The sequence below is a fragment of the Heteronotia binoei genome, chromosome 2 (assembly GCF_032191835.1).
Source record: "Heteronotia binoei isolate CCM8104 ecotype False Entrance Well chromosome 2, APGP_CSIRO_Hbin_v1, whole genome shotgun sequence".
Classification (NCBI taxonomy): domain Eukaryota; kingdom Metazoa; phylum Chordata; class Lepidosauria; order Squamata; family Gekkonidae; genus Heteronotia; species Heteronotia binoei.
Window position 1 is genome coordinate 202,815,129 of NC_083224.1, and position 27,782 is coordinate 202,842,910.

The 27,782-nt window shown below is 47.8% G+C and overlaps 1 protein-coding gene across 1 annotated transcript; it reads left to right on the forward strand.

Moving 5' to 3' along the window:
* The first annotated feature begins 339 nt into the window (after positions 1–339).
* Positions 340–27,782, forward strand: CNN2 (calponin 2). Its single transcript, XM_060232868.1, has 7 exons — positions 340–718; positions 15,387–15,508; positions 19,291–19,357; positions 20,866–21,003; positions 21,839–21,955; positions 24,364–24,510; positions 27,362–27,782. Exons 1-7 carry the CDS (start codon positions 656–658, stop codon positions 27,611–27,613), a joined length of 906 nt encoding a protein of 301 aa, XP_060088851.1. The 5' UTR covers positions 340–655; the 3' UTR covers positions 27,614–27,782.

The following is a 27,782-nucleotide window of genomic DNA, read 5'->3' on the forward strand; positions in this document are numbered from 1 at the left end:
TCTCAACAACATGGTAGGCAAAAATTCAAATGGTGGGGGGAAATACTTTCCTCAACAGCCTAAATTTCAGAGAAATCTGTTGACTTTTAAATGCGTGGCAAGGTAATAAATGGGATGGGAAAACTATGGACAGGAATCCAGGACCATTGCAGAGTTTCAGATTATTTCCTGCCTAACGTTTCATGAGTCAGAGCTGACTTCACCTGCCGCATCCTACTGAAGAATGCTTCTGTTGGAATCCGTGTCGTTAGCCTCTAAAAAGTGTTACTGAGCTTTCGTTTCGTTTTGCTGCTGCAGACTCGCAGGGCTGGGCTTCCCAGAATTAAAAGGCACAGGAGCAATACAGGAAGGGGCGGCGTTCCAGGTGAGAAACTGGGCAGCTTCGGCGCCTATCCTTTCCGGGCGCTGAAGCCCCCAAGTTGAGGGGGAGCTGCCCAGCAGGCGCAGGCAGGGGTCCCGCACAAGGAACTCCCATCCTCCAGGAATTCGGCTCTTTCTGCCCTTATAAGGCTATTTCAACTCGCGGCCAATCAGCGGCTGGAGGCGGTGCCCCGCTTGCCCCAAAACTTCGGCGAAGAAGGCGGCGGCGGCTCGCGGAGTGTCTTGTGTGCGCGCCTCGCCTGGCTGCCGAGACGCCGCCCTGTCCCGGCAGAGAATGAGCAGCAACCAGTTCAACAAGGGGCCCAGCTACGGCTTGTCCGCGGAAGTCAGGAACCGAGTGAGTGGCACGCGGGGCGCGCTGCCAGCCTCGATGCGCCCTGGGCGCACGGAGGGCACTTTGGAGACGAGGCGCTCCGTGCGCCCTGGAGAGGTGGGGCGCGGCGCGGCGCGGCGCGGCGCGGGGGCAGCGCCTGAGGCGGCTGCATGCCTCCGGGGGAGGAGGAAGCGGAATACGGAAAGGCGGCCCTCCGTGCCTTCTGCTGAGCTTCCCCCTGTGGCAGTTCGGTTCGCCAGCTTCGGCGCTTAAGGCTAGAGGTGTTAGTAACTGGATTTAAGTTTGGGGGATGTCGCCCAGTTCCTTCAAGCCTTCTTAGCCTCGGTATAGAGCTAGTGACTCTGAGCATGTGCAGTGAGCCATATAACTCTTCCCCTATACTGCTGAGGTTGGCTTTCTTATCGTTTTTTATGCTGTGCTTCATCCTTTGAGCTAGCGTACCCGGTGCCTCCCTTTTATCTGCACAACAGCCCTGTGAGGCAGGTTAAACTGAGAGGTAGTGGTTGGCCTCCCCGTGAGAATTTGAACCTGGCCTTTGTGGAAAATACCTGTGACGTGAGTTTGGAAAGCAAGGCTCCGCAGTCAAGGCAGGGCAGCAGGTTTACTGGTCTCTTGACTCTGTACTCCTGGTCTGTCTTCAAGCTTTTTGTTTCCGAACACTAGGACAGAGGTGCTGGTGCTGTGTGGCTCGGATGTCTCTGCCTTGGGATGGCATCTTGGATGAGGTGGAGGCTTCTGGACTGGCACATCTTCTCAGGGGTTGTTTTGTAAAAAAATTGGTGGTGGAGCTCATTATCATAACTCATTAGCATATTCTGCACCCCCCCTAGCCAAAAGCAACCCAACACAATAAAGGAGAGCCCCAGGAGAGCAAGGCCTGCTTCAGCTGGCTAGAGATCCAGCCAGCCCAAGCAGGCCTCACTCACCGGGGGCTCTCCTTGGCCACACCGCCCCCCCAGTCAAAAGGCCAGCAAGCTACCCGCCGCTCAAAATCACATAAGAAGAGGAGAAAGGGTGGTGTGGGCTTCTCCAGGGGTTAATGAGGGCTGCTGGAGGCATGACAAAGCCCCTGATGGTTGGCTGACTGCCTGCTCTCCTAATCCAGGAATTGTTATGCAGCTGTACCTACTATTCAATGGACAAGGTAGGTGGGGAGAAAGAGGGGGAACCCTCAGAAAGGTGCTGTGCTCCTGTGAGCTCTTGCTGAATTCAAGGCTTGCATCTTCTCTTCTGAAGCCTCTTGAACCATGTTGGATTCTGTAGCTGGAGGCTGAAGTCAGGAAGGCCTTAGGCAGACTCAATCTTCCCCTCTCTGCTCATCATGTGCTCCTGATTTCTTCGGTCTGGCATTCTTGGGACTCTTGTTATCATGATCTCTGGAATCCCTCTGATTGATCTCTGGCTTGGCAGCATGCCTTTCTGCCTTCCTTTGATTCCTGATTGCTGCTGTGTGATTTTGGGCTTCTTATAACTTCTGGCCGTCGCTCACCACTGGCTTGGCTTTCTGGGTACCCATTGTGGTGACACTGCCTTAAATCAAATCCCTTAAGCTCAGCTTTGGCTCTTTGGATTGGCTCTGGCAGTGAAAAAGCTTTTCCAACATTTGTAGCCTTTTTTACTACCTGGGGTCAAACCCCTGTGGTTTACTCAAACCTGCATGCTTTACTGTAGAATAGGACGGAACTTTGGTTAAAGCTTTATTTTTGCTCATGTGAAGATTCCTTATATTGAAACAAACCCTTGAGTTAATGTAATCACATATGATGGTCAGGATCGTATATTGCTTTAATATGTTGGGGTACGTGTGTATATGTAAGTTTACTTTTAATTTTGATACAATGCTGACTGAATTGATATATACAGTCATACCAATTTTTTAATATAGTAGATTGTTAAAAGATATTTTTATTGTTATTAAAATGTTTAAGCAAACAAAAACATCCCTTGATTTATGTTAGCCTGATGTTGCCTGTTCTGACAGGCTGTAGCTCTCCAGGGTTCCAGGCACCAAACGTTCTTCCGTGGTATCTGCTACCTGCTTTGCCTGGAGAGCCTGTGGTTCACCAGGGGACTTCAGGATGCAAAGTAAGTTCTGCGGGGAAAAGAGACCCCTGCTTTGGGACATTTTATGAGTGGAAGACCTTTGTCAGCCATCTTTCAGTATGGATCAAATACATAAAATGAAGCACATAAAAATATATATATATAAAGCCAACATTTAAGAATAACAATTCAGGACTGGTTTAATCAAATGCAGTCCTAAATAAAACCATCTTCCATCTGTCTCCTGAAGACAAAAGTGAGGGGGCCAGGTACACCTCTCTGGGAGTTATTCCATAATTGTGGGGCTATCACCAAAAAGGCCCTGTCTTGCGAACCCACCTCTTTATTGAGGGAGCAGTCAGGAGGGCCTCTCCCTTTGATCCCTAGGTAGAAACTTTCAGGAAAAGATAGCCTTTCAGATAAGCTATTCTCAAGCCATTTAGGGCAAGTAATTTGGGAAGCTTTCTTGGGTGTCCAGGCTTGGCGTGTGTATGTTTTGCACGAGCACAGGTTGGCCCTATAGTGCTGTGTGAGTTGTTCTGCCCAATGCAGGAAGGAGCTCTGTGAAGGGGGAAGACCTGTTCCTTTGCAGACTGAAGTTATGCAAGTCTGGTTATTTAGGCTTGAATGCCTGCCCAGTTCTCAGGGGTATCCCTTTCAGTTTCCTCCTTCATGGGCTGTTAAAGGGGGCAGATGTTCTGGTGTACCTAAGTCGCGTACTGCCTGCTGATCAAAGGGTACGTGAGATCTGAACCCAGGACGTCCCAGTTCACAGCCCAGCCGCATTAGCTCATGCCCTCTGCAGAAATCGGTGCTGTGAATGATACCCTAGCATTACTGATGATTCAGGGAAGGGCTGTGGCTCAACAGAGCGTCTGTTCCGGGTCCTGGGGTTCAATCTCCAATTAAAGGGACCAGGAAGTAGGTAACGTGAAAAGACCCTGGAGAGCCGCTGCCAGTCTGAGTAGACAAGACTAACTTGGATGGGTCAAGGCAGTAGAAGGCAGCTTCATGTAAGCTTCACGTTTCCTGCTGTGTTTTCCTGCCATGAAATTATTGCTTAATGCAACTCCTGCAGCAACTTTAAGAATGTGGTCTGTGCAGCTTGCTTAACTATGCACGCAGCTCAGGAGGAGAACTTTCTAAATGTGCTGGGACCTCTAAACATATAATTTTGTAGCATTATGGAACTAGCTGCACCCATGGCTGAAGTATGCCAGCCTATGAATTCACCGCCGGTCCTAAAGTTAGTCCTGTAAAGAAAAACACATCTCCCCCAGTGGCGAATACTGGAGAAAGAAAGTCTCCCTCTTGTTCCGCCTCCTCCCCCCATCGCCCTCTGCTTACAATAGAAGGGTCGACAGAGGCCTGATTTGCAGTGCCGGATTAAACCCTGTGGAGGCCCCGAGGCAGTCAAAATCTTGGGGGCCCCCTTGCGAATTATCTCGGAGTCTGAGCACCCACCCTGCTGCCCATGGCCCCCCGCTGCAGCCATCTTCTCAAAAGCCCCTTTAACAGAACTGGGGGAGAGGCAGACTTGGAGACGACTCCAGCAGCCACACCAGGCAAGCCAGCCAAAGAACGGCTCAGTTGCTGGCTGTGTGTGCAGGCTGGAGGGCTGCAAACAGGGAGAACATGGGGCAGGAGCCACGCCTAAAGGCATGGGGGCCCACAGGCCGGTGCCTACTTTGCCTAATTGTTAATCCAGCCCTGCTGATTTGACACTGGCTGGCTTCTTTAAAAGAAAGGACAACACAAACTTCTGGAGAGTTGGCCTTAGTGGTGTCAACGGATCCTCTCTGTGTCAAAGCGGTATTGGACCTTGGATTAGCGGTGAGGGTTTCATGTCCCGTTTTGCAAGCTTTCCTGAAGTGATGATGCGGAATTGTTTTCTGCTGCCCCAGAAGGTCGGAGCAGAACCATCAGGTGGAAATTAAATCAAAATAGTTTTCAGCTAAACATGAGGAAGAACGTCTTGACAGAGAGCCAGTTTGGTGTAGTGGTAAAGTGTGCCAACTTTTATCTGGGAGAACCGGGTTTGATTCCCCACTCCTTCACTTGCAGGTGCTGGAGTGGCCTTGGGTCAGCCATAGCTATTGCAGGAGTTGTCCTTGAAAGGGCAGCTGCTGGGAGAGCCCTCTCAGCCACACCCACCTCACAGGGTGTCTGTTGTGGGGGAGGAAGGGGAAGGAGATTGTAGGCCCCTCTGAGACTCTGAGATTCAGAGTATAGGGTGGGATATAAATCATCATCATCTTCAGTGGAACAGGCTTCTTCCTCAGGAGGTGGTGGGCTCTCCTTCCTTGGAAGTTTTTAAAGAGAGGCTGGATGGCCATCTGACAGCAGTGCTGATTCTGTGAACTTAGGCAGAGCACAGAGGGAGGGCAGGAAGGGTTGCATCAGTGCTTAGATCTCCTGGCCCTTTCTTACACACCCAGGGAATTGCTGTTTGCCACTGTGGGGTCAAGCAGCACTTTTGCTCCAGGCCAGTTTGGACAGGGATCCTGGAGGGGTGGGTTTTTGGGGTTTTTTTTGCCATTTTCTGGGCATGGAGCAGGGGTCATTGGGGGTGTGTGGAGGGGGAGGTAGTTGTGAATTTCCTGCATTGTGCAGGGGGTTGGACTAAATCAGCAGTCCCCAGCCTTTTTGGCACCAGGGACTGGTTTTGTGGAAGACAGTCTTTCCATGGGCTGGGGGGCGGGGGCATGGTTTTGGGATTATGCAATTGTGCACTTTATTTTGGTGTGGTAGTTAAGTGTGTAGACTCTTATCTGGGAGATCTGGGTTTGATTTCTCACTCCTCCACTTGCAACTGTTGGAATGGCCTTGAGTCATAGCTCTGGCAGAGGTTGTCCTTGAAAGGGCAGCTTCTGGGAGAGCTCTCTCAGCCTAATTTGCCTCACAGGGTGTCTGTTGTGGGGGAGGAAGGAGAAGGAGATTGTGAGCCATTCTGAGATTCGGAGTGCAGGGCAGGGTGTAAATCTAATGTTGTCTTATTATTATTACTGCATTGTAATATATAATGAAATAATTATACGACTCACATCCCGGTTGCTAACAGGCCATGGACCGGGACCCATCCATGGCCCAGGGATTGGGACGCCTGGACTAAATGATCATGGAGGTCCCTTCCAACTCTGTGATTCGAAGTGTTAGTCATCCAGCTGGTTACTGTCAGAAACAAGAGGATGCTGGCCTGGAATCTGCTGTGATATTGATTGATTGATTGACTTAATTTGTTTATGTGTCACCTTTCTTCCCAATTGGGACTCAAAGTGGCTTGTGTCATTCTTCCCCCTCATTTTATCTTCACAATGACCCTGTGAGGTAGGCTAGGCTAAGAGTGTGTCTGGCCTAGGGGTGGCCAAACTTGCTTAATATGAGCCACATGGAAGAAACATCAGAAGTGTGAGGGCCACAAGACAGGGAGGGAGGGAGGAGGAAAGAAATCAAATAGATGGGGAGAAAAGAAGGAAGAGGTGGAAAGAAAGCAACTTTAACTTTACGTACATCCTCCAAGCCAGCCAATGGGACAGTGGGGACTTTGAGAGCCACACAATATGTGTGGAAGAGCCACATGTGGCTCCCAAGCCATAGTTTGGCCACCCCTGTTCTGCCCCAAAGTCACTCAGCAGAGTGGGGTGTTGCGGGTGGGTCTCCCAGGTCCCAGTTTGATGCTCTAATCAGAGTACCGCAGTGTAGCTTAGTCCTGTTGTGGCTAAAACATTCTGGAAAGAGGCAGCCTCAAGACTCTGGGTCTCTGGGCAATGTTTGTGTGTTACGTTGGCTGGTGGTGCCACCAGATTGACCCTGGGGTTCGAGGCAACTTCAGAGCCTATTTGAAAGGCATTTCAAAATCCTGTCCCAACTGACGGGTCTTGCAGAGAAGGGAGTGTATCTGGGGGGAAAGCATAAGAACATCAGAAGAGCCCTACTGCTTCCAAGCAGTTGGTACTTAGAGATAGATTGTCTGGATCAGACCAGTGGTCCATCTAGCCCAGCCTCCTGTCTCACACAGTGGCCAAGCAGTTCCTCTGTAGAGCCAGCAACAGGGCCAAGGCCTTCATAAGAACATTTGAAGAGCCCTGTTGGATCAGACCAGTGGTCCATTTAGTCCAGCATCCTGTCTCACACAGTGGCCAACCAGTTCCTCTGGAAGGCCAACAACAGGGCATAGAGGCTGAGGACTTCATAAGAACATAGAAGAGCCCTGCTGGATCAGACCAGTGGTCCATCTAGTCCAGCCTCCTGTCTCATGCAGTGGCCAAGCAGTTCCTCTGTAGAGCCAGCAACAGGGCCAAGGCCTTCATAAGAACATTTGAAGAGCCCTGTTGGATCAGACCAGTGGTCCATTTAGTCCAGCATCCTGTCTCACACAGTGGCCAACCAGTTCCTCTGGAAGGCCAACAACAGGGCATAGAGGCTGAGGACTTCATAAGAACATAGAAGAGCCCTGCTGGATCAGACCAGTGGTCCATCTAGTCCAGCCTCCTGTCTCATGCAGTGGCCAAGCAGTTCCTCTGTAGAGCCAGCAACAGGGCACAGAGGCCAAGGCCTTCATAAGAACATCAGAAGAGCCCTGCTGGATCAGACCAGTGGTCCATTTAGTCCAGCCTCCTGTCTCACACAGTGGCCAACCAGTTCTTCTGGAAGGCCAACAACAGGGCACAGAGGCCAAGGCCTTCATAAGAACGTCTGAAGAGCCCTGTTGGATCAGACCAGTGGTCCATCTAGTCCAGCATCCTGTCTCACACAGTGGCCAGCCAGTTCCTCTGGAAGGCCAACAATAGGGCATAGAGGCTGAGGACTTCATAAGAACATAGAAGAGCCCTGCTGGATCAGACCAGTGGTCCATCTAGTCCAGCCTCCTGTCTCACACAGTGGACAAGCAGTTCCTCTGTAGAGCCAGCAACAGGGCACAGAGGCCAAGGCCTTCATAAGAACGTCTGAAGAGCCCTGTTGGATCAGACCAGTGGTCCATCTAGTCCAGCATCCTGTCTCACACAGTGGCCAACCAGTTCCTCTGGAAGGCCAACAACAGGGTATAGAGGCTGAGACCTTCATAAGAACATCAGAAAAGGCCTTTCCTTTCCTTTCCTTTCCTTTCCTTTCCTTTCCTTTCCTTTCCTTTCCTTTCCTTTCCTTTCCTTTCCTTTCCTTTCCTTTCCTTTCCATTCCATTCCATTCCATTCCATTCCATTCCATTCCATTCCATTCCATTCCATTCCATTCCATAGTTTATTTTACCAGGTTTTTAAGGCTGGAGTTTTGTCAGTTTCCATGTACTGGCTATTGTTGATCTAGCTGCATATAGTAATAAAGTAATTCTTTCTTGTACAAATTTGGGAGCTTTGTTCTCTGGTCTAAAATTCAGTAGCAAAGCAGCTGGTGTCATAGAAATATTTTGTTGAATTAGAGCATGAATGCCATTTAATACTGCTTTCCAAAAGGGTTGGATTATTGGGCATTCAAGCCAGCAATGAACATAGGAGCCAATTTGGTTATGATGTCTCAAGCAGTATGGTTGTGCAGTTTTGGTTATGTGGGATTGCCCTGGCTAGTTCTAGGTGATCTAACTCTTTTTGCAATGAGTTTTGCAAAGTATTTCCACCCTCCTAGGCAGTAAGCCAGACTAAACTCCTTGAGCCCATGTTTGAACTCTGCAGCAGGAAATCGCCTTCTTTTTTCTTGTGCTGCCAAAAGACTTCTCACCTGCTTCCCAAAGGAAGGCAAGCAGGCATCCAGGAAGAGCGCATTCCACTGTGGTCCAACTTATGATTGGTGCCAAGTTCCCTTCCTGAAATTAGGGCTCCCATCTAGTCCAAAGCCTTGGAAGAGAGGTCAGCAAATTAGGGAGCAGTTCTCCTCAGGGTTGGCTTGTCTAAGTTTGTGGTACAGGTGAGATTTGTGTTTCAATATTTTAGTTAAATTTCCACGTAACATGGACCTATTAACATAGACACAACTTAAAACATATAACAAAAAATAAAATAAAATAATAAAATAAAGGTGAGGTAAGCAGTTTCTCTCAATCATCACTCTTCACATGTTTCTCTCATTCACCCTCTAATCTTTGCCTTCTACCATTCACATTTTATATTATTTACATGTTCATTTATTATTTACATTCATAAAACTTTGACCAGTCCTGTATTTTATTCTTTCAGGTAGCCAGCTGGAGGTTGACTCAGCCTTCCCTCCTTCCGAGGTCGGTCAAATGAGTCCCCAGCTTGCTGGGGGGAAAGTGTAGATGACTGGGGAAGGCAATGGCAAACCACCCTGTAAAAAGTCCGCTGTGAAACGTTGTGAAAGCAACATTACCCCAGAGTTGGAAACGACTGGTGCTTGCACAGGGGACCTTTCCTTTTCATGCCATCTATATATCATTTTAAAAATATTTTCTTTGTATGGCACCGATCTTGTCATTTTAACATTTATCCTCCAAACCTGGACCCACTTTTTCTAATTCCAAATTCTGTCCTATATTTTTGGCCCATTGGATCATCACTTCTTCGACCTCTTCGTCCTGGGTTTCTGTGGTACAGGTGAGATTTGAACTGGAGGCATGCTGGGTTGGTAGCTGGGTCACTCGGCTACCACACAGTTTCCTGTCTCTGTTACCCTGCATCTTCTTTATGGCGATAAAAGCGAAAACGCTGAGAGGTCGATAACTTTGTGGTCGGCACCACACAGGGAATGCCTCGGGAAGGGATGTAAGCCTGTGACTTCACCGAAAGCACTTTTTGCTGGCAATGTTGCGGGTTTGAGACTTCCCTGGCAGTTTGCAGAACCTTTTCATGATGCGGGCGCCGGGGTGTTTAATGCCCTTTAATCTTCACTGGGCACGCTTTGCAGAAGATGCTTCCCAAGGGTGATGACGCTGAGTAATCATCCTGCAAATTGGCCTTCAAGAGCAAATTGGGCCTTCAGGGCTGCTGAGACTGAAAATTGAAGAGACATGCCAGGAGTGTTCAGAGGAGGTTGTGGCACAGCCAAGAGAGAGGGTTAAGGGTTCTAGATTAGCAGACTTCTGGTTGTCACTCAGGAGGGTCTTGGAGATGTTAGAAAGGCAGGGGGAGGTGGTTCCCATGTTCTAAATTATTTGTGTATCCAATTTTGGGAAATGCCACAGCAGTGCAGTTAAAAAATTTTGGTTAACTTGGAGTCCTGTTGACTGAAATTTTTATCAGATTTGCGTGGGGGAAACAGTAGTTCTAATTAGAGCAATGTACCCCCCACCCCTTTTAAGATGAGGCATGTACAAGTCTTAATGGCCTTTTCTGCTGGAATAATGGCTATCAACCTTATGCCTACCTTTGCAGGGTTCTCGTGAGGTTAAAATGGAGGAAGTGCTATACATTTATTGGTTTATAAAATCCAATTTTTTTGGTTGCCTTTCCCTGTGAGCAGGGCTCAGAACAGCTTGCATCAGGAGAAAAAAATTACAATAATAAAAGTAAAATGACACTAAAATACTAAGCATCAGTAACAAAACAGTATGCAGTCCAAGATGGTGATAAAAATTTCAGTACCACAGCCTCCTTGGTGAAAAAGCAGGAAAGAAATGCCTTAAGTCAGCAAAATTCTCACAGGGAGTTTGACTAATGGAGAGCCCATAAGCAAGTTTTTTGCGGGGAGGGGAAGAGGAAGGAAGGAGAAGCACAGTAAAATTTAGAAGTTCCAGAGCTCCACTCCTGTGAGCTCCTACCCAAAATGAGGCCTGGTCTTAAGCGAGAATCATAGCTAGTTCAAGCGTACGCAGGCTCACTTGGAAGTCCCACTGTCTTCAGTAGACTTACTTGCCTGTAGGTGCACACAGGGTTAGTTATATTTTAGGAGATCTGAATATGCTGGGAACTGCTTAGTTGATACTTAAACAGAGAAACCTCCCCTGGCGCTAGAAAGGAAGCAAAGATTGTTTAAATGTTAGTGTTAAGAAGAGTAGGGGGGTTAACTGGTCATTATACCTAGAGAGAAGCAAATTCTGACTCAGGGCATTTTTGAAGCTGGCAGGTTCTGCCCCCCCCCCCCCCTTGAGAAAGGAATTCTAAGGAGTGAGTCGTCAGACTGGCTTATGAGCCAACATGTTCAGTTTTGTAAAGGTATTCTGAAAATACTGTTTGAGAACATACAGTTCCTAAAGGCTTTCCAGATGAAGATGTGATTTTTGTGGAAGGGTTTTCAGTTTGTTGGAATACTGATGTTATGACATTCCCCTCCCCCCCATTTTGACTGTATTTTACTGTTCTGTTGTTGTTGTTTTAAAAAAATACTGTACTATAACTCTTAAAGTTGAACGGTGGTCTATAAATCATCAAACAGCCCTGCCATGTCTAGGGTTGGCAGTTCTGGGTTGGGAAATACCTGGAGATTTTGGGGGGTGGAACCTAAGGAGGGGGTGGGGTTTGGGGAGGGATATAAATGCCATAGAGCCCACCTTCCCCAAGGGAAGAGCTTCAACCAATGGAGAAAATAGAGGTTTTGCTCCGTAGCGCCTATGTGATTGAGCAAGCCATGATGCAGAAGGGAGCAAGAGAGAAGGAGAAGGAAACAGATGACAGCCTGTTGCTCGGGAGCCTGATAGGAGTCCTCCAGGGGCCTGATTTGGCCTCTGTTCTAGAGCTTTGGTGCTGTGACTGAGAAGGCTCTCTGTGGGGGATCCAAAGTGGCTTACATCACTTTCCCTTCCTCTCTTTTCACCCTTACAACAGTCTTGTGGGGACGGTTAGGCCAAGAGTGTGTGGTTGGCCCAAGGTCACCCACCAAGTTTCCATGGCAGAATGAGGGTTGGAACCTGAGTCTCAATCTTTTAAAACTCCTTTGTCTAAAAACCCCCCAACACCCACAAGAGTATAAAAATCTAGGCAGGGCAGAGAAAGCAAACTCCATAAAGCCCTCGGATAACACCTGCGTTATAAGGCTACTCTGTACAGGTAGCAGCCAGGTCTCCCGGTTGTGCAGCGTTTTAAACACTGTGTGCCATAAAAAGCGAAATGTCAGCCACTCCTGGCTTGTGCCTGGGGTAGGGGAGAGATCACCTTTCTCAATTAGTTAGGGAAGTAAAATTTTATGGTAGGTAACAACTCTGAACAGCTGGCATTGGACTTTTAAATGTTATCTGCCTTTGTTTATGGAAATGCCAGTCTTCCTGTCAGGTTTAAAAAAAAAAAAACCCAGGAGAAATTCCCAACTGGAGCCGAGGGGTGTGATTTGACACACCCCTGCTGCATTTGCGCAGTCAGCAGATATGAGCCAGAGGAGGATTGGGCCTGCCTTGTCTCTTTCCAGCATCAGCTCTCTCCCTCTGCCTCCGAGGTGAGACACGGGCTTGGCAAAAAGAAGCTGGGAGGAGGCGTCGTTGCGGAACCTGCTCTCTCGTTTTTATTTTTCCATTTGCAAGGGTGCAGAACACACCTGGGTTATTGGTTAGCCGGGATCCCTGTCACGCAGGCGGAAAGCCAGGAGCCTGCTGCAAGGGGCTGGAAATTCCAGGCTGTGTAGAATCAGCCGCCTTCCCTTTCGTTGTGATGAAAACAACTGGAACCGGTGCAATCAATGAGCTTTGGAAATCACCGGAAACACTAGAACTTTTACGTGAAACGTGTATAAATGCATTTTAGTGCAAACTAAACCAAACAATACTAAGGAACACGGAACATTCAATACATGACGTTTCCCCACATAGTCTTTCAATAGCCTTAGGCTTCCTCAAGATAGACACAACGGTGGGTAAGCACTTTTCTCTTCAGTGTTCGACTCCTAGCGGTGTGGAGAGGAAAAGGAAGGAACCGCTTATGAGAGGACTCCTCATGGTTTCAATCATCAACTTGGTTAGCCTCCTTCCTTCGACTGAGCCTCAGCTTAATTCTGCTGGGAGCAGCTGTTGAGAGCATGCGTAGACCCATGTTGAAAGAACTAAGCTGAGGCGCCGTGCAACGTCGGAGGAAGGAGGCTGACGAAGTTGATGATCGAAACCGTGAGCATCTTGGCCTCCAGAGGCTTCGCAGAGGAAAACCTCTTCCCTTGAGACCCTTGTGTCTGTTCAGTGTCATCTGGTCTTACCAGAGCAGAGTAAAGCGACACCATCACTTCACATGATCTGCACACTATACTTCTGTTGACACAGCCCAAAACTGCATTTGCCACCGCATCACACTGTTGACTCATGTTCAGCATATGGTCCACTAAGACCCCTAGATCCTTTTCGCACATACTACTGCCCAGACAAGTCTCCCCGATCCGATAACTATGCATTGGATTTTTCCTACCTAAATGCAGAATTTTGCCTTTATCTGTGTTAAAATTCATTTTATTGGTGTCAGCTCAGTTTTTCAGCCTGGGAAAGGAATGAGCTTTTGTGTGCATACACACTTCCTCAGTTATTCAGAGACTAAGACTGGGGAAACCTGAGTTCAAATCCCTACTCTGCCATGCAGCTCACTGAGGGAGCTCAAGCCAGTTGTTCTAGTTTCATCCTAGCCCCCCCTGCAGGGTTTATTGTAGAACAGAGGAGGGGAGACGCACATAGGGTGCTCTGGGCTTGATGGGTGAAAGGTAGCGTTAGAAAGGTGATAAGGAATTGTGCCCCTGGTTTCACTGAAAAGGAAATAGCCTTTCAACAGATGCAGGAGATTCTTTAATGGTACATTGTTGCCGGGCAGGGTGTCCAGGAGTTGGGCACTCCTCCCTAATTGTAAATTACAGATCTCTCTCTAATTCCTGTGGGGTGCAGCCATGTTCCTCTGCTACAGCAAAAATAAACAGGAGCCTGAGTCTTAAGCAAAGTTTCCTTCCACTATAAGCTTTTGCGGACTGCAGCCTGTTTTTATCAGCTGCCCGCTGTGAGACTTCCTGTTTTTTAAAAACTGTCTCTCTTCTGTTGTTTATATCACAGCAGTCCTAAAAAGCACAATGTTTTCTAGAGCAGAGGTTATGGCACTCTGACTCTCCTACTCTCTAGTGTGAGCACTGCAAATTGTGATGTGATAAGCATATGGAACAGAGGTCGATCAGTGGCTATTAGCCAGAAGGTATAGATGGGACAATCTGTGTTGGGCAGTGATGCTCTGTATTCTTGGTGCTTGGGGTGGGGGCTTCTGGAATTTTGGCCTGAAAAAGTGAACCTCCTGATAACATCTGGGTTTTGGCCACTGTATGTTGGACTGGATGGGCCATTGGCCTGATCCAGCATGACTTCTTTCATGTTCTCTAAGTGGCTTGGTATAAATCAGCAGCTCAAGGTTAGCTTTATAGTGTCAGAACTGGAAGAACTTCAAGCGAGGCCCAAGACTTTGTTGCAAAAGTATAGGCATTTATTGAGAACTACAGTGCTGAAGGTACAGGATAACACTGATAACGAAGCTAGTATTGGTTACATTTTATGTGGTTGTAGCAGCAACAATAAAACGATCTTTCACACGGTCAGAGACAACTGTCTGTTTCTCAGGGTCTGTTATCAGTGAGGGAGGATGGAGCCCTGCTGAGCTGTCCTGGCTGGCTGGCTTCAAAGGCCACCTGCAGATGTTGACCAGAGGCTATCTGCCATCCTCCAGTGATCACAGGCTGCTTGGAATGCAGGCTATTTTGGTTAGTGGCCTGGCATAGAGTACGCTGGGTTAGTATCTGGTTACAACATGGAGTCAGTTAGGCTAACAGCATACAAGAAAGTTACAAGTTCTGACATAAAGATCTTCCTTAAGATGTGTTGGTACAGTTGATGCAGGGTAGAAAAGGATGTCTTTTAAAACAAAAAACAGAGAAACTAGTTTGATATGGAAAGTTTGCTGTGAGGACTAAAAAACCAGTGTTTGTTCAGACAGAAGTGAAAAGTCTCAGAACACGTGCTTGTGTGATGCAATGGCAGGTGTTTGGAATGGGACTCAAAATCCTGTGGTCTTAATTCTTTGGACACAATTGATTGCATAATCTTGGACTGTCCTTTTTATGAGTGCCCCAGGAAAAGGCTGCTTTCTAATTTGATATATTCTGAAATAATAATCTCAGTTTCTTTTGAATGATCCTGTCTACTGGTATTTAAGTTGTGAGCTACTGTCATGAAAGTTGTGAGCTCCTGCATAAATTATTGTGCTCTGGGGTCATCCTTCCTGAGCTAAGACAAAAATGTGTGAGCTGGAGGCTAAAAATCTGTGAGTTAGCTCACGCTAATTCAGTTTAGAGGGAACACTGATGATGAGGTATTTGCAATGGGCACAAACCTGAAGGCACTTGCAGATATACTGAATAAAGTATTTTTAATCCATTTTCAATGCACTTTGCAACTGGATTTTATTGTGCAAAATAGCAAAATCCACATGCAAACAATCACAAAAAATGCCTTGGAAGTGCCTTATTCAGCATGTATGAAAGATGAGTCTTTTTTGTGTCAGGGAGGGGGCTTGCAGAGTTGGGAAAGACTCTGAGGCCTTGGAGAACCTTAGCCAATTTAGGTAGACCAAACCAGTAGAAGGTGACTTTCCCTGTGGTCATGGAATGCCTCAGATATTCTCTGGTTGACTGATCTGGAAGATGGGGAGGGAGGCTTCAGAAGGGACCAGAAAGAGACCTGGGTGTTTTTGTTTTTTGTTTTGGAAGACTGGAGATCTGACCCTGTTCTCTTACCCCAACCCAGCTTGCCCAGAAATACGACCCTCAGAAGGAATCTGAGCTGCGGATATGGATCGAAGGCATCACCGGCAGGGAGATCGGGCCCGACTTCCAGAAGGGGCTGAAGGACGGCGTCATCCTTTGCGAGTGAGTGGGCTGCCAAAGGGCCTGTCTTCCCAGCCCACCCGGCTTTCACCTGTCCCACAAGCCATTCTTCATTTACCTCTCCTGTGAAAGGCAAATGTTCTGTGAAAGTGAATCTCTATTGTGGATTTCTTGTTATCTTCCTGATTATTGGCTCCAGAGAGCATCCAGGTTCAAAGGCACTCTATCTCTGAGAGCCAAGTGTTGGATGAGCGGTGGGCAGTTCCTTCATCTCTCATGTTAATACGCATCCCTTCTTCCAGTGAGGCATTTATCCTCCCCCCACCCTTTTCCCTTCTCACAACATCCCTGTAAAGGAGGCGAGGTTGAGAGCAGGTGATCACTCTAGTGAGCTTTGGAACCTGAGGAAGAATTCGCACGCAGGTCTTCCAGGTACAGATCCAGCACCATTGCTTTCATAGCTTCCTGGAGACATCTGGCTATTCTCCATTGGAAACAAGACGCTGGGCTAGCTGGACCTTCAGTCTGCTTCAACTGGGCTGTTTCTAATGAGGCACAGAGGAAGTTTCTTTTATCTGTGAAGGCTGGGGTGTTCAGGGGAGAATTGTAGCAGAGAACGGTGGCCTGTGTTCAAATTCTTGTTTGCAGGAAGTTGGGTCTTTGAGGGCCCTCCCTGCAACACAGTATTTATGTATGTATTTATTTCTTTTTATATCCCACCTTTCTCCCCAACGGGGAGCCCAAAGTAGCTTACATTTTTCTCTCCTCCATTTTATCCTCACATCAACAAACCTGTGAGGTAGGTTAGACTTGGAATATGTGACATAACATAAGATGGGTCAGATCAGTGGTCCATCTAGTCCAGCATCCCATCTCACACAGTGGCCAGCCAGTTCCTCTGGAGGGCCAACAGCAGGGCAGAGAGGCTGAGGCCTTCATAAGAACATGAGAAGAGCCCTGCTGGATTAGACCAGTGGTCCATCTAGTCCAGCCTCCTGTCTCACACAGTGGCCAACCAGTTCCTCTGGAGGGGCAATAACAGGGCAGATAGGATGAGGCCTTCATAAGAACAACAGAAGAGCCCTGCTGGATTAGACCAGTGGTTCATCTAGTCCAGTATCCCGTCTCACACAGTGGCCAACCAGTTCCTTTGGAGGGGCAATAACAGGGCTGAGAGGATGAGGCCTTCATAAGAACATCAGAAGAGTCCTGCTGAATTGGACCATTGGTCCATCTAGTCCAGCCTCCTGTCTCACACAGTGGACAACCAGTTCCTCTGGAGGGCCAGCAACAGGTCAGAAAGGCCGAGGCCTTCCCTGATGTTGCCTCCTGGCTGTGGGATTCAGAGGCTAACTGCTTCTGAAGGTGGAGGTTCCCCTCAGTCACCCTGGCAAGTAGCCATTGACAGACCTCCATGTTTGTCAACTCTCTCGCTCAGGACATAATTTTATAAGCTTCTATCATGTCTCCCCTCCCCCCTTAGTTGACTCCTTCCTAAACTGAAAATTCCCAGACTCTCCAGCCTTTCCTCATAGGGAAGGTGCTCCGGTCCATCTTGGCTGCCCTCTTCTGTACTTCTTCCAGCTCTGCATTGTTCTTTTTGAGAGAGGGTGACCAGAACTGTGCTCAGGATTACAAATAAGACCGGACGATCTATATAGGGGCATTATAATAGCAGCTATTTTAATTTCCAGTCCCTTTCCTAATTACCCCTGACAGAGTTTTCCTTTTGCACTGCTGCAGCGCATTCGGTTGGCACTTAGATTGAGCTCTCCACTATGACTCCCAAGATCTTTTCCCCTCTCAGTCTCAGCAAGTTCAGACCCCATTAGCTTGCAGCTGGGATTTTTTGTCTCAGTGTGTAGCACCTGACTGGCCTATGGTCATTGAGCAAGCTTCATGGCACAACAGAAATCTGGTTTTCGAGATCCTAGTGCAACCCTCCAGCCTAGTGGTGCCCAAATTTTGGGGGGTTCCATAGATTCATCTTCACTGCCCTCACCCCACCCTGCTTTTCCATATAAAAAGTGTTATTCAGTTTGCATACCCCACTAAGGAAGATAACACTAATTGTACATTCATTGAAAGTGGAATTAGAAGCTTATTTTATTTAATAATGTTGACAGAATTGATAGACTTCATTCAGTGATGCCAGCTTTTCAAAGCTTGATAGTTTTTTAGCAAAGAATCCTTGATGCCACATTTAGTAACCGTTCAGTAAATTCTTCAGGTGACGGATGGACTTGATGATGTGATAATTGCTTCCTGACATCTGGTTTAAAACCACTCGCCACATTTAGTAACCTGGAGCTGATTTCTGTGCTTGGAGAAGCTGGATGACCACCCTAAAAACTACATCCTACCAAATATGGTGTTTGAAATGTGACACAGAGCTTCTTAACCATTATCCAATTCAGAATTTCCGAAAAACTTGATTAATGATGAAGAGGCAAAAACATGTCACAAAGAAACAGAAACACACCATGACAGCAGTTCCAGAAATCTAGTACTGCTCACTCGAGCTCTGCTGGGATATTTCTGTCTCTTCTGAATATGCTGTTTTGATTATTGAAACTGTTTTATGATGTTTTAATTTCGATGTTTGTTTTTTACTGTTGTAAGCCGCCCTGAATCTGCTTGTGGGATTGTGCAGGGTATAAATAAAAAAAATTAAATTAAATATTAAATATTTACTTTAAAATTCTGACAGTTTCTATCAGATCTCAGCACTAAGCAGAGGCAGAAATTTGGAGAGCTGTTTGCCAGCATCTAGATTCTAGACTCTAACTTGGCTGGTTGTAAATTCATGAACAGCACGATCGAAGGTGCCCACCTCCAGCCCCTCCCCCCACTTCTTAGTCCCCCCCCCCAGTAATTCCACCCTGGGGGTGGTACTGCCTACTATAGGAGTCACTGGTCTAACCACTGCACAACACTGTCTGTATAATGTTTAATAACCAGGACAATGTTCTTCCTCTAAGGAGCTCAGTCAGTTCTAAGGAGTTCAGTCATATTTCTTTTTTAGAAAAATACCCTGACCTGGGCATTTCTTTACTGCCTGCACCAAGAATGCTTTGATTTTTGAAAGACCAGGGCAGCTTTTTAAATTCTGGTGAAGCTCAGATCTGCAAATAACTGCACAGGAGTTGGCTTGGAGGATGATCTGTTGTGTTTATCTGGAATCGCATGTTATTTCTGCCTAGGGTTGCCGAGTCCTGGTTGGGAATTTCCTGGAGATTTCGGGGGGGGGGGGGGAGGGGGAGTAGGTCCTGGGAGGGTGGGGTTTGGGGAGAGGAGGGACCTCAGCAGGATATGATGTCACAGAGTCCGCCTTCCGAAGTAGCCATTTCCTCCAAGGGAACTCTGTTGTCTGCCTGGGAGATCTCTGGGCCCCACTGGAAGACGGTCGGCCCTTTTTGAAGTGAATCCTCAAGGCTGCCAGCTCTGGGTTGGGAAATTCCTGGGGACTTGGGGGTGGAGCCTAGAGAGGGTGAGGCTTCAGTTAGGGTGCTGTGCTACAGAGTCCGCCCTCCAAGGCAGCCATTTTCCCCTGGAGAACTGAGCTCTGTTGCCTAGAGTTCAATTCTGGGAGGACCCCAGCCCCACCTGGAGGTTGGCAAGCCTATTTCTCCCCCACCTGGGTTATTTTTGACAGCTCTTTCTACATAGAATAATAGCTTTAAAAAACCTTTTCCTCTTTAACAAGCCTACGAGGGTTAAATGCTGGGGCTGACCCTTCCCTTTTCCAGGTAGCTGACTTTTATAATTATGTTGTATTGATGCAGGCTAATAAATTGGCTTTTCCTCCTCCCCCCCCCTTTCAGGCTTATAAATCGGCTGCAACCAGGTTCTGTAAAGAAGATTAATCATTCCGCTCTGAACTGGCATCAGGTAGGTATCTATGAGGCATGGGAGAGAAAGGGGGAGGGCGATAAAAGGTTGTGAAGGGTCAGGGACAAGGAGCTAAGGGACTGCTGGAGGGAGCAGGTGGACAATGCTGGAACATACTGGGCAGAGGTCATGGAGAGACAGTTTGGTGTAGTGGTTAAGTGTGCAGACTCTTATCTGGTAGAAACAGGTCTGATTCCCCACTCCTCCACTTGCACCTGCTGGAGTGGCCTTGGGTCAGCCATAGCTCGTGCATGAGTTGTCCTTGAAAGGGCAGCTTCTGTGAGAGCTCTTTCAGCCCCACCCACCTCACAGGGTGTCTGTTGTGGTATATGTGTGGGGGGGAAGGTAAAGGAGATTATGACCACTCTGAGATTTAGAGTGAAAGGTGAGGTATAACTCCAATATAATCTTCTATAGAATCTGCAGTGCACCCACCCTGTCTTCCCCAGTCTTCTCTTTCAGATTAGGGGAGATTGGGTGGGGGTGGTGCAGATTCTATAGGGGGCACCGCTCCATGCCCCCCCTGCTGGCTATGGACCTCCAGGATCATCTAGTCCAGCCCCCTGCATAATGCAGGAAATTCACAAATACCTTCCCTTAAATTCGCAGGAACTGCATTGCTGTCAGTTGATCATCTAGCCTCTGTTACTCTAGGACTTATGTTTCTGTGGGCATGTGTAACCTGTGGGTATATGTGTCACACTGGCTTAAAGGAGAGGTGAAATGTCAACTATCAGGTCAAAAGGGCAACAGAAGGCATGCAACAGGTGAGAAGCAATGAAGAACCTGTGTGCTTTCCTTAAGAAGATTAGTATCTTTGAAGGTGCAGAAAAGAATCTTGGATTTAAGAGGAATATATGTCCACAGCAGGGGTGGCCGAACTTTCTTAACATAAGAGCCACATAGTTTATTCATAGTTTAAGAAAGTTTGGCCACCCCTGCTGTCGACATAGACTCCTCTTAAATCCAAGAAGTTTTAGAGCCGCAAGTCATGAAAGTCAAATGTTTGAGAGCTGCAGGACAAAGAAGCAAATATTTGAGGGGAGAGAGGTGGAAAGAAAGCAACTTTAAATGTATTCTCCAAGCCTCTGATTTAAAGAGACAAATGCGTTCTCCAAGCCAGCTGACAGGGTGATGGAGGCTTCAACAGCCACAAAATTGGTGCATTCACGCTACACTAAATAATGCATTTTACATTTGGGTTTTTGCTATTCTTACACAGAAATCCAGATGTAAAATACGTTATTTAGTGTAGTGTAAATGCACCAAATATGGGTAACAGAGCCACAGTTTGGCCACCCTGGTCTACAGCATACACAGCTTGTCTTTAAAAGCGTTTCACTCATTCTACAAGAGAAAATACTTCATAGACCACTGTGGAAGTCTATGGTTGCTATACAGAGGCAGGCAATGGCCAGCCCCTTCTGTCTCTTGCCTTGGAGTTGCTATAAGCCACTTGTGACTTGATGGCAGACTGTTATTTTTTGTTCCCCTCCTTCCTTCCTCAGCTAGAGAACCTCTCCAATTTCATCAAAGCCATGCTCACCTATGGCTTGAAGCCAGTCGACCTGTTTGAAGCTAATGACCTCTACGAGAGCGGGAACATGACGCAAGTCCAGGTGTCACTGCTGGCTCTGGCGAGCATGGTGAGCAAGCTGGCAGGGTCGAGTCTCTGGGGAGGTCATGCTGCAGCCGTCTCCTCTGTCCCAGATTCTAAGACACTGCTAATCTCTTGTCCTTTTCCTGTCGAATGGCTGGAATGCTGCTGGCCTACCTTACAGGGTTGTTGTTAACTGTGCTGGGATGATTAGAGAGCTAAGCTGGCGGTCGTCTTGGCTAGTGCATTGACACAGCCCTGATAGCTGGCAGGGGGGCTGAGAGCTTCTCGCCCTTGGCATCTTGCTTCCTCTCCCCCCACCTCTAGCGTGGCCTTGTTTCCAGAAGACCTTCCTTTCTCCCGATCATTGCCATGACCTGCTTGCTTTTTCCTGCACCATCTTTGACCTCCTCACTGCCTTCTGACTGTGCCCACGACAGGGACTAGGAACATAGAATCAAAGAGTTGGAAGGGACCTCCAGGGTCATCTAGTCCAACCCCCTGCACAATACAGAAACTCACAAACACCTCCCCCTAAATTCACAGGATCCTCATTGCTGTCAGACAGCCATCTAGCCTCTGTTTAAAAACCCCCAAGGAGAGAGAGCTCACTGCCTCCCGAGGAAGCCTGTTCCACTGAGGAACCGCTCTAATGAAGTTCTTCCTAATGTTGAGCTGGAAACTCTTTTGATTGAATTTCAACCCATTGGTTCTGGTCCTACCTTCTGGGGCCACGGAAAACAATTCCGCACCATCCTCTATATGACAGCCCTTCAAGTACTTGAAGATGGTGATCCTATCACCTCTCAGCCGCCTCCTCTCCAGGCTACATGTCCTAGATTCCAAGCCGGTTCCCCTTCCACCCCACCCTCCTCTTCCTGCAGGCCAAGACGAAGGGGATTGACAGTGGCCTGGACATTGGGGTGAAATATTCGGAGAAACAGCAGAGGAGCTTTGACGACACGAAGCTGAAAGCGGGCCAGTGTGTCATCGGTCTACAGGTGAGTTGGTGGCAGCAAAGGTGGAAGTCCTGGTTGGGAATTTCCTGGAGATTGGTAGTGGTTGTGGTTTCTTGGTGGTGGCGGCGTGCATGGATCTGTGTGTTTGCGTGGAGTCTGAAACATGGTGCAGTGCTAGGGTTCCTGCAGATCCCACACCCAAACGTGAGCCAGTGTGGTGTAGTGATTAACAGTGGGGGAGGACTCTAATATGGAGAACTGGGTTTGGTTCCCCACTCCTCCACATGCATCCAGCTGGGTGACCTTGGGCCAGTCACAGCTTTCTGAGTTCTCTCAAACTCACATGGCGTCTATTGCAGGGAGAGGAAGGGAAGGGGATTATGAGCTGCTTTGCAATTCCTCTGGGTAGTAGAAAAGCAGGATATAAAACACAACTCTTCTTCTTCAATGAGAGGCAGATGGGCAACACACCCCCTTCGGTTGTGGGGGTAGTTTTCGTTCACAGATTGCTGTGTTCTTGGCCAGTTGATGCAGTCGGCCCTATAAGCTATCTGGTTTCTGAGCCAGTCCTTGCCGCTGTCTGAGGCTTGCAAGTCCCGCTGTCCCCCTACCCCACCCCCTGGTGGGTGTGGCCTTTCCTTAGCTCGCTGCCACCACTCACTGGATTTGTCACTGCAGTCTTAGAGGGACCCTCTGGCTGAACCGCTTGGTTTGGAGGTGAAATCTCCAGTCTTTGGGGTGGCCCTGGAGAGTTGGCAACCCACAAACAGGCCTCTCCTTTCTCCTCCCAAGGTTCCCTTTTCTTTCTTGGTAACATGCAAAGCGGGGGAAACTTAAGTGACTCTAGTAGTTAACTTCAAAAATATATTAGTATTTATTCAAACTATTTACACTATAAACAGGGAAGACATATATTGATTGGGTAAGGCACATTACAAGGGGAAACTTAAACTGGACCAACAGGTAGGCTTCCCGATCCCCAGGTCCCAGCGGAGGGTTCCCCGGTTTTACAGGCTTCCCTCCCCCCGCCCCCAGCCAGCTGGCCGGCGGGGAAGCTCCTCCCCACAGCCACCCTGTACCTCTAGATCTTGGGCAGGACCTGCAAACAGGTCCAGTTTTAAAATGTGTGTGTGCCTTTAAATTGGAGCAGGATGTACTTCATGGGGAAGGGTCAGCAACAGCAGGCCTTGTGAGAGTGCAGCCCCTCTGCTTGTTTCGCTTTCCTTTGGGACAAGTGAGGGTGTGTGTAAAAGAGCAGGTAGCCCCTGTACTTTCCAGACCTCCTTGTGGAGGCACCAGAGACTCCTGCCTTGTTCTACTGCTTCAGACCAACACGGCTGCCCACTCGCACCAGAGACAGTTAAGCGTGTGCGTGAGTGAGAGAGAGAAAACAGGAAGAGGGGAGGGAACTCTATTATTCCCTATGGAGACTTATTCTCATAGGAAATAATGGAAAATCGATCTGTGGGTATCTGGAGCACTGGGGGGGGGGCTGTTTTTTGAGGTTGAGGCACCAGATTTGCAGCATAGCATCCAGTACCTCTCCCCAAAATACCCGCCAAGTTTCAAAAAGATTGGACCAGGGGGTCCAATTCTATGAGCCCCAAAAGAAGGTGCCCCTATCCTTCATTATTTCCTATGGAGGGAAGGGATTTAAAAGATGTGTGGTCCCTTTAAATGTGATAGCCAGAACTCCCTTGAAGTTCAATTATGCTTGTCACACCCTTGCTTCTGGCTCCACCCCAATGTCTCCTGGCTCCACCCCAAAGTCCCCAGATATTTCTTGAATTGGACTTGGCAACCCTACCAACAGGGCACAAATAAACCAGAAGAAAACCGCAGTCCCCTCTCCCTACACACTTCCCTAACTTCTCTCCCTGGGAGGTTGCAGTGCAGGACAGGGTCTCTTCTCCACCAGGCCTCCAGCTCTCCTTCACCTCTCTCTCTCGAGAGAGGGCAGGGAAACTTCCAGTCCACCCCAGACTGGTTGCAGCTGAATCCCTTGGGTTCCACGTCTGCCTTGCAGGGTTCTCCACCTCTGTGGCCTGGTCACCCAGCGCAGCCCTTCCACAGGAGTCTCCTACTCTTCAGTAGCTCAAAGACTGCCTGCTTCCTGGTTGGATAGGAGTCTGTCTAGAGGTCACCCAGCCCCTTGGGGAGGTTCTTCTTTTCCCCGTACTTTTTAGGCCCGAGGGTTGCTGGGCCTTGTAGGTCAGAGGAGAAGGACATTTTAACATCTAAAACTACAAACAGCAGCCATTTTAAAACCAGACAACTGCCAGAACTTTAACCATTTCGATACATGAGGATAAAATGGAGAAGAGAATGAGGTAAACTGCTTTGAGTCCCTGTTGGGGAGAAAGGTGGGGGTATAAATTAATTAAATAAAAAAAAGAAAAGTCTGACTGAACAAAGCTCTCTCTCTCTGTCCCTGTCTCTCTCTGCTTCAGATGGGCACTAATAAATGTGCCAGTCAGTCGGGGATGACGGCCTACGGCACTAGGCGGCACCTGTACGACCCCAAGAACCAGATCCTACCACCTATGGACCACTCCACAATCAGTCTGCAGATGGGCACCAACAAATGTGCCAGTCAGGTGAGAACGGGGCATCTTGCCTTTGAAGCCTGGCACGGCTGAAAGGGGTGGTGTTCTGTTATGTTCTTAAAATAGAAGCTTTGTTCTGTAGCTCCTGTGCAATTGAGCAAGCTGTGATGCAGAAGGAAGCAAAAGAGAGAGAAGGAAGCAGATGGCAGTGAGCCTTCTGGGGGCCTGATCTTGCCCTCAGGCTGCATTTTGACAGCCCTGATTTAAAAGATGCAGGGTTCAGCCTGTGGGTTGATGATGTTCTGTCTGGACACGTCTGGGTCCATCTTCTAGTTGCATCTCCTTCCAACGAAAGTTTTATGGACTAAAAGTTCACTCTAGTCCAGAGATCATCTAGAAGCTGAAGCGGTTGCCGTGGTTCAGTGCCTAGTGGGGTAGGGAACAGTGGCTCTCCAGATGGTTTTTGCCTACAATTCCCATCAGCCCCAGCCAGCATGGCCAATGGCTGAGGCTGATGGGAGTTGTAGGCAAAAAAAACATCTGGAGAGCTACTGTTCCCTACCCCTGGTCTAGTGCGTTGCTTCTCTTTTATTTATTTTACAGTAAATAAATTGTATTTTGCTTTCTGCCTTCACAAGGGCTACCAAAGTTGGCCAACAACTTAAGAACATAAGAGAAGCCATGTTGGATCAGGCCAATGGCCTAACCAGTCCAACACTCTGTGTCACACAGTGGCAAAAAACCCCAGGTGCCATCAGGAGGTCCACCAGTGGGACCAGGACACTAGAAGCCCTCCCACTGTTGTCCCTCCCAAGCACCAAGAATACAGAGCATCACTTGCCCCAGACAGAGAATTCCAACAATAAGCTGTGGCTAATAGCCACTGATGGACCTCTGCACCATATGCTTATCCAATCCCCTCTTGAAGCTGTCTATGCTTGTAGCTGCCACCACCTCCTGTGGCAGTGAATTCCGCATGTTAATCACCCTTTGGGTGAAGAAGGACTTCCTTTTATCTGTTCTAACTCAACTGCTTAGCAATTTCATCGAATGTCCACAAGTTCTCGTATTGTGAGAAAGGGAAAGAAGTACTACTTTCGCTTCCATCTCTATCCCATGCTTAATCTTGTAAACCTCTATCATGTCACGCCTCAGTTGATGTTTCTCCAAGCTAAAGAGCCCCAAGCGTTGTAACCTTTCTTCATAGGGAACTTGAAGCATAATGCAATAAAAATTGTGTTTTTAAAACAGTTAGAATCAACCCCTCAAACACACATTATTAAAACAGTTAAAATACAAAGTAAAGGTAAAAGTAGTCCCCTGTGCAAGCACCAGTCATTTCCGACTCTGGGGTGGCGTTGCATCACAATGTTTTCATGGCAGACTTTTTACGGGGTGGTTTGCCATTGCCTTCCCCAGTCATCTGCACTTTCCCCCCAGCAAGCTGGGGACTCATTTTACTCATGGAAGGCTGAGTCAACCTGGAGCTGACTACCTGAACCCAGCTTCCACCGGGATCGAACTCAGGTCATGAGCAGGGAGCTCAGACTGCAGTACTGCAGCTTTACCTCTCTGTGCCAAGGGGCTCTAAAATACAAAGTACAAAGACATAAATGGCAATTAAAGCATTGGTTAAGATGGGAGGGATCATCAAGGGAAAGCCAAGCGAAACAAAAATAAGGTCTTCACCTGTTGGCTGAAGATGGCTACAGATCAGTGTTGAGTAATCTCTCTGGGGAGAGAGTTCTAGTGGTTTGGTGTCACAAGCCAGCAGGCCCTCTCCTGGGTTGACGTCCACCTAATCTCAGAAGTTGGGGCATCCAAAGAAGGGCCTCTGAAGTTGTGCTGGATGCATAATGGGTGAATGAGCTCCCATTTCTCTCACAGGCTGAGAGAATGGGCTTGCAAGGTATACAGCATAACCCCTGACTCTGTAACTGGAGCCAAAACTTCTGCTCTTGGGTGGTCCAAATTATGTGCTGATGTCATCATGTATAACAGAAATGGCCAAACTGTGGCTCGGGAACTACATGCAGCTCTTTCACGCATATTATGTGGCTCCCAGAGGTCAAGGAGGAACTTAATGCAGCCTTACTCTCAAGTCTTCCCTGTGCTGGTCTTATGGGGACCGTTATTCCCAGCTTTTGTTCTTTAAAAAGTCTCCTTCTAACATGGTCGTGTTATATAGTGCATACATATGTATTTTATCTTTCTGTGCAAAGAAAGTATTAAGACCTTCATAAAGACATGTGTGTAATATTTGTTCATATCTTGCAGCTCTCAAATGTGTGATGTTTATTCTGTGTGGCTCTTAAGTTAAGCAAATTTTGCCACCCCAATGTATAATAATATTGCAAAACATCTTTGCATAACTTCAGTTTTACTAGAACCAAAGTTTGGGTCCAGTTACACTTTTAAGACCAGCAAAGTTTTATTCCCGGTATAAGCTTCTGTGAAGAAGCATGCATGCATGTGAAAGCTTATACCCAGAATAAAACTTTGTTGGTCTTACAGGTGCCACTGAACTCAAGACTTTTGTGCCGCTGCTTCAAACCAACATGGCTACCTGACCTGAATCTTATCTTCAGGTTTATTAATTGCAGAGAGGGGCAAGAAGCAAGCACCAGTCCCACCTTTGTGGCTTCAAGACTTCATCAGGCATTGTCCAGGCACACTTTTGTCATGAGGACTAGAAACTTGTTCCTGCTGATTGAAAAACAAACGAACCTTATTTTCAACAAGCTTACCTTCAGGCCCGTTTCTGCTTCCAGTTTTCCTGCAGTCCTGATCAATGGCTCCTGTTATCTATACGTTGGCAAGATCTCTTCCTCCTGTCATTGCATTTCCCCCCCTGCAAAATTCTGCAGCTCCTTCATGCTGAACGGTGTGTTTCTCCTTGCAGGTGGGCATGACAGCTCCTGGCACCCGGCGGCACATCTACGATGCCAAGACGGGCACAGACAAGTGCGATGACGGCTCAATGTCTCTCCAGATGGGCTATACCCAGGGGGCCAACCAAAGTGGGCAGGTTTTTGGCATGAGCCGCCAAATCTATGACCCCAAGTATTGCCCTCTGGGCAGCCCCGGTGACATAGCCAACAACCAGGACAGGAACTCACCCGAATATTACTGCTATCAGGATCAGGAAGATTAGAGAGGCTGCAGGGTTGGGTTTTTTGGTCTCTCTGTAACCTTCCTGTACAGGTTCTGCCTTTGTTGCCAGCAGCACTGCAGTATCTTATGTGTTTTGTAACCTGTTTTTTTTAAGGAAAAGGGATTCCTTTTTTAAGAGCAGAGATGAAATAATAAAAGCCATGATTTTA

Bases quoted from the DNA above. Each gene is read 5' to 3' on its own strand.
- CNN2 (XM_060232868.1), top strand. From the start codon at position 656: ATGAGCAGCAACCAGTTCAACAAGGGGCCCAGCTACGGCTTGTCCGCG. The intron at 15,509-19,290 runs GTGAGTGGGCTG...CCCCCCTTTCAG, and splicing joins GACGGCGTCATCCTTTGCGA to GCTTATAAATCGGCTGCAAC. The intron at 24,511-27,361 runs GTGAGAACGGGG...TTCTCCTTGCAG, and splicing joins CCAACAAATGTGCCAGTCAG to GTGGGCATGACAGCTCCTGG.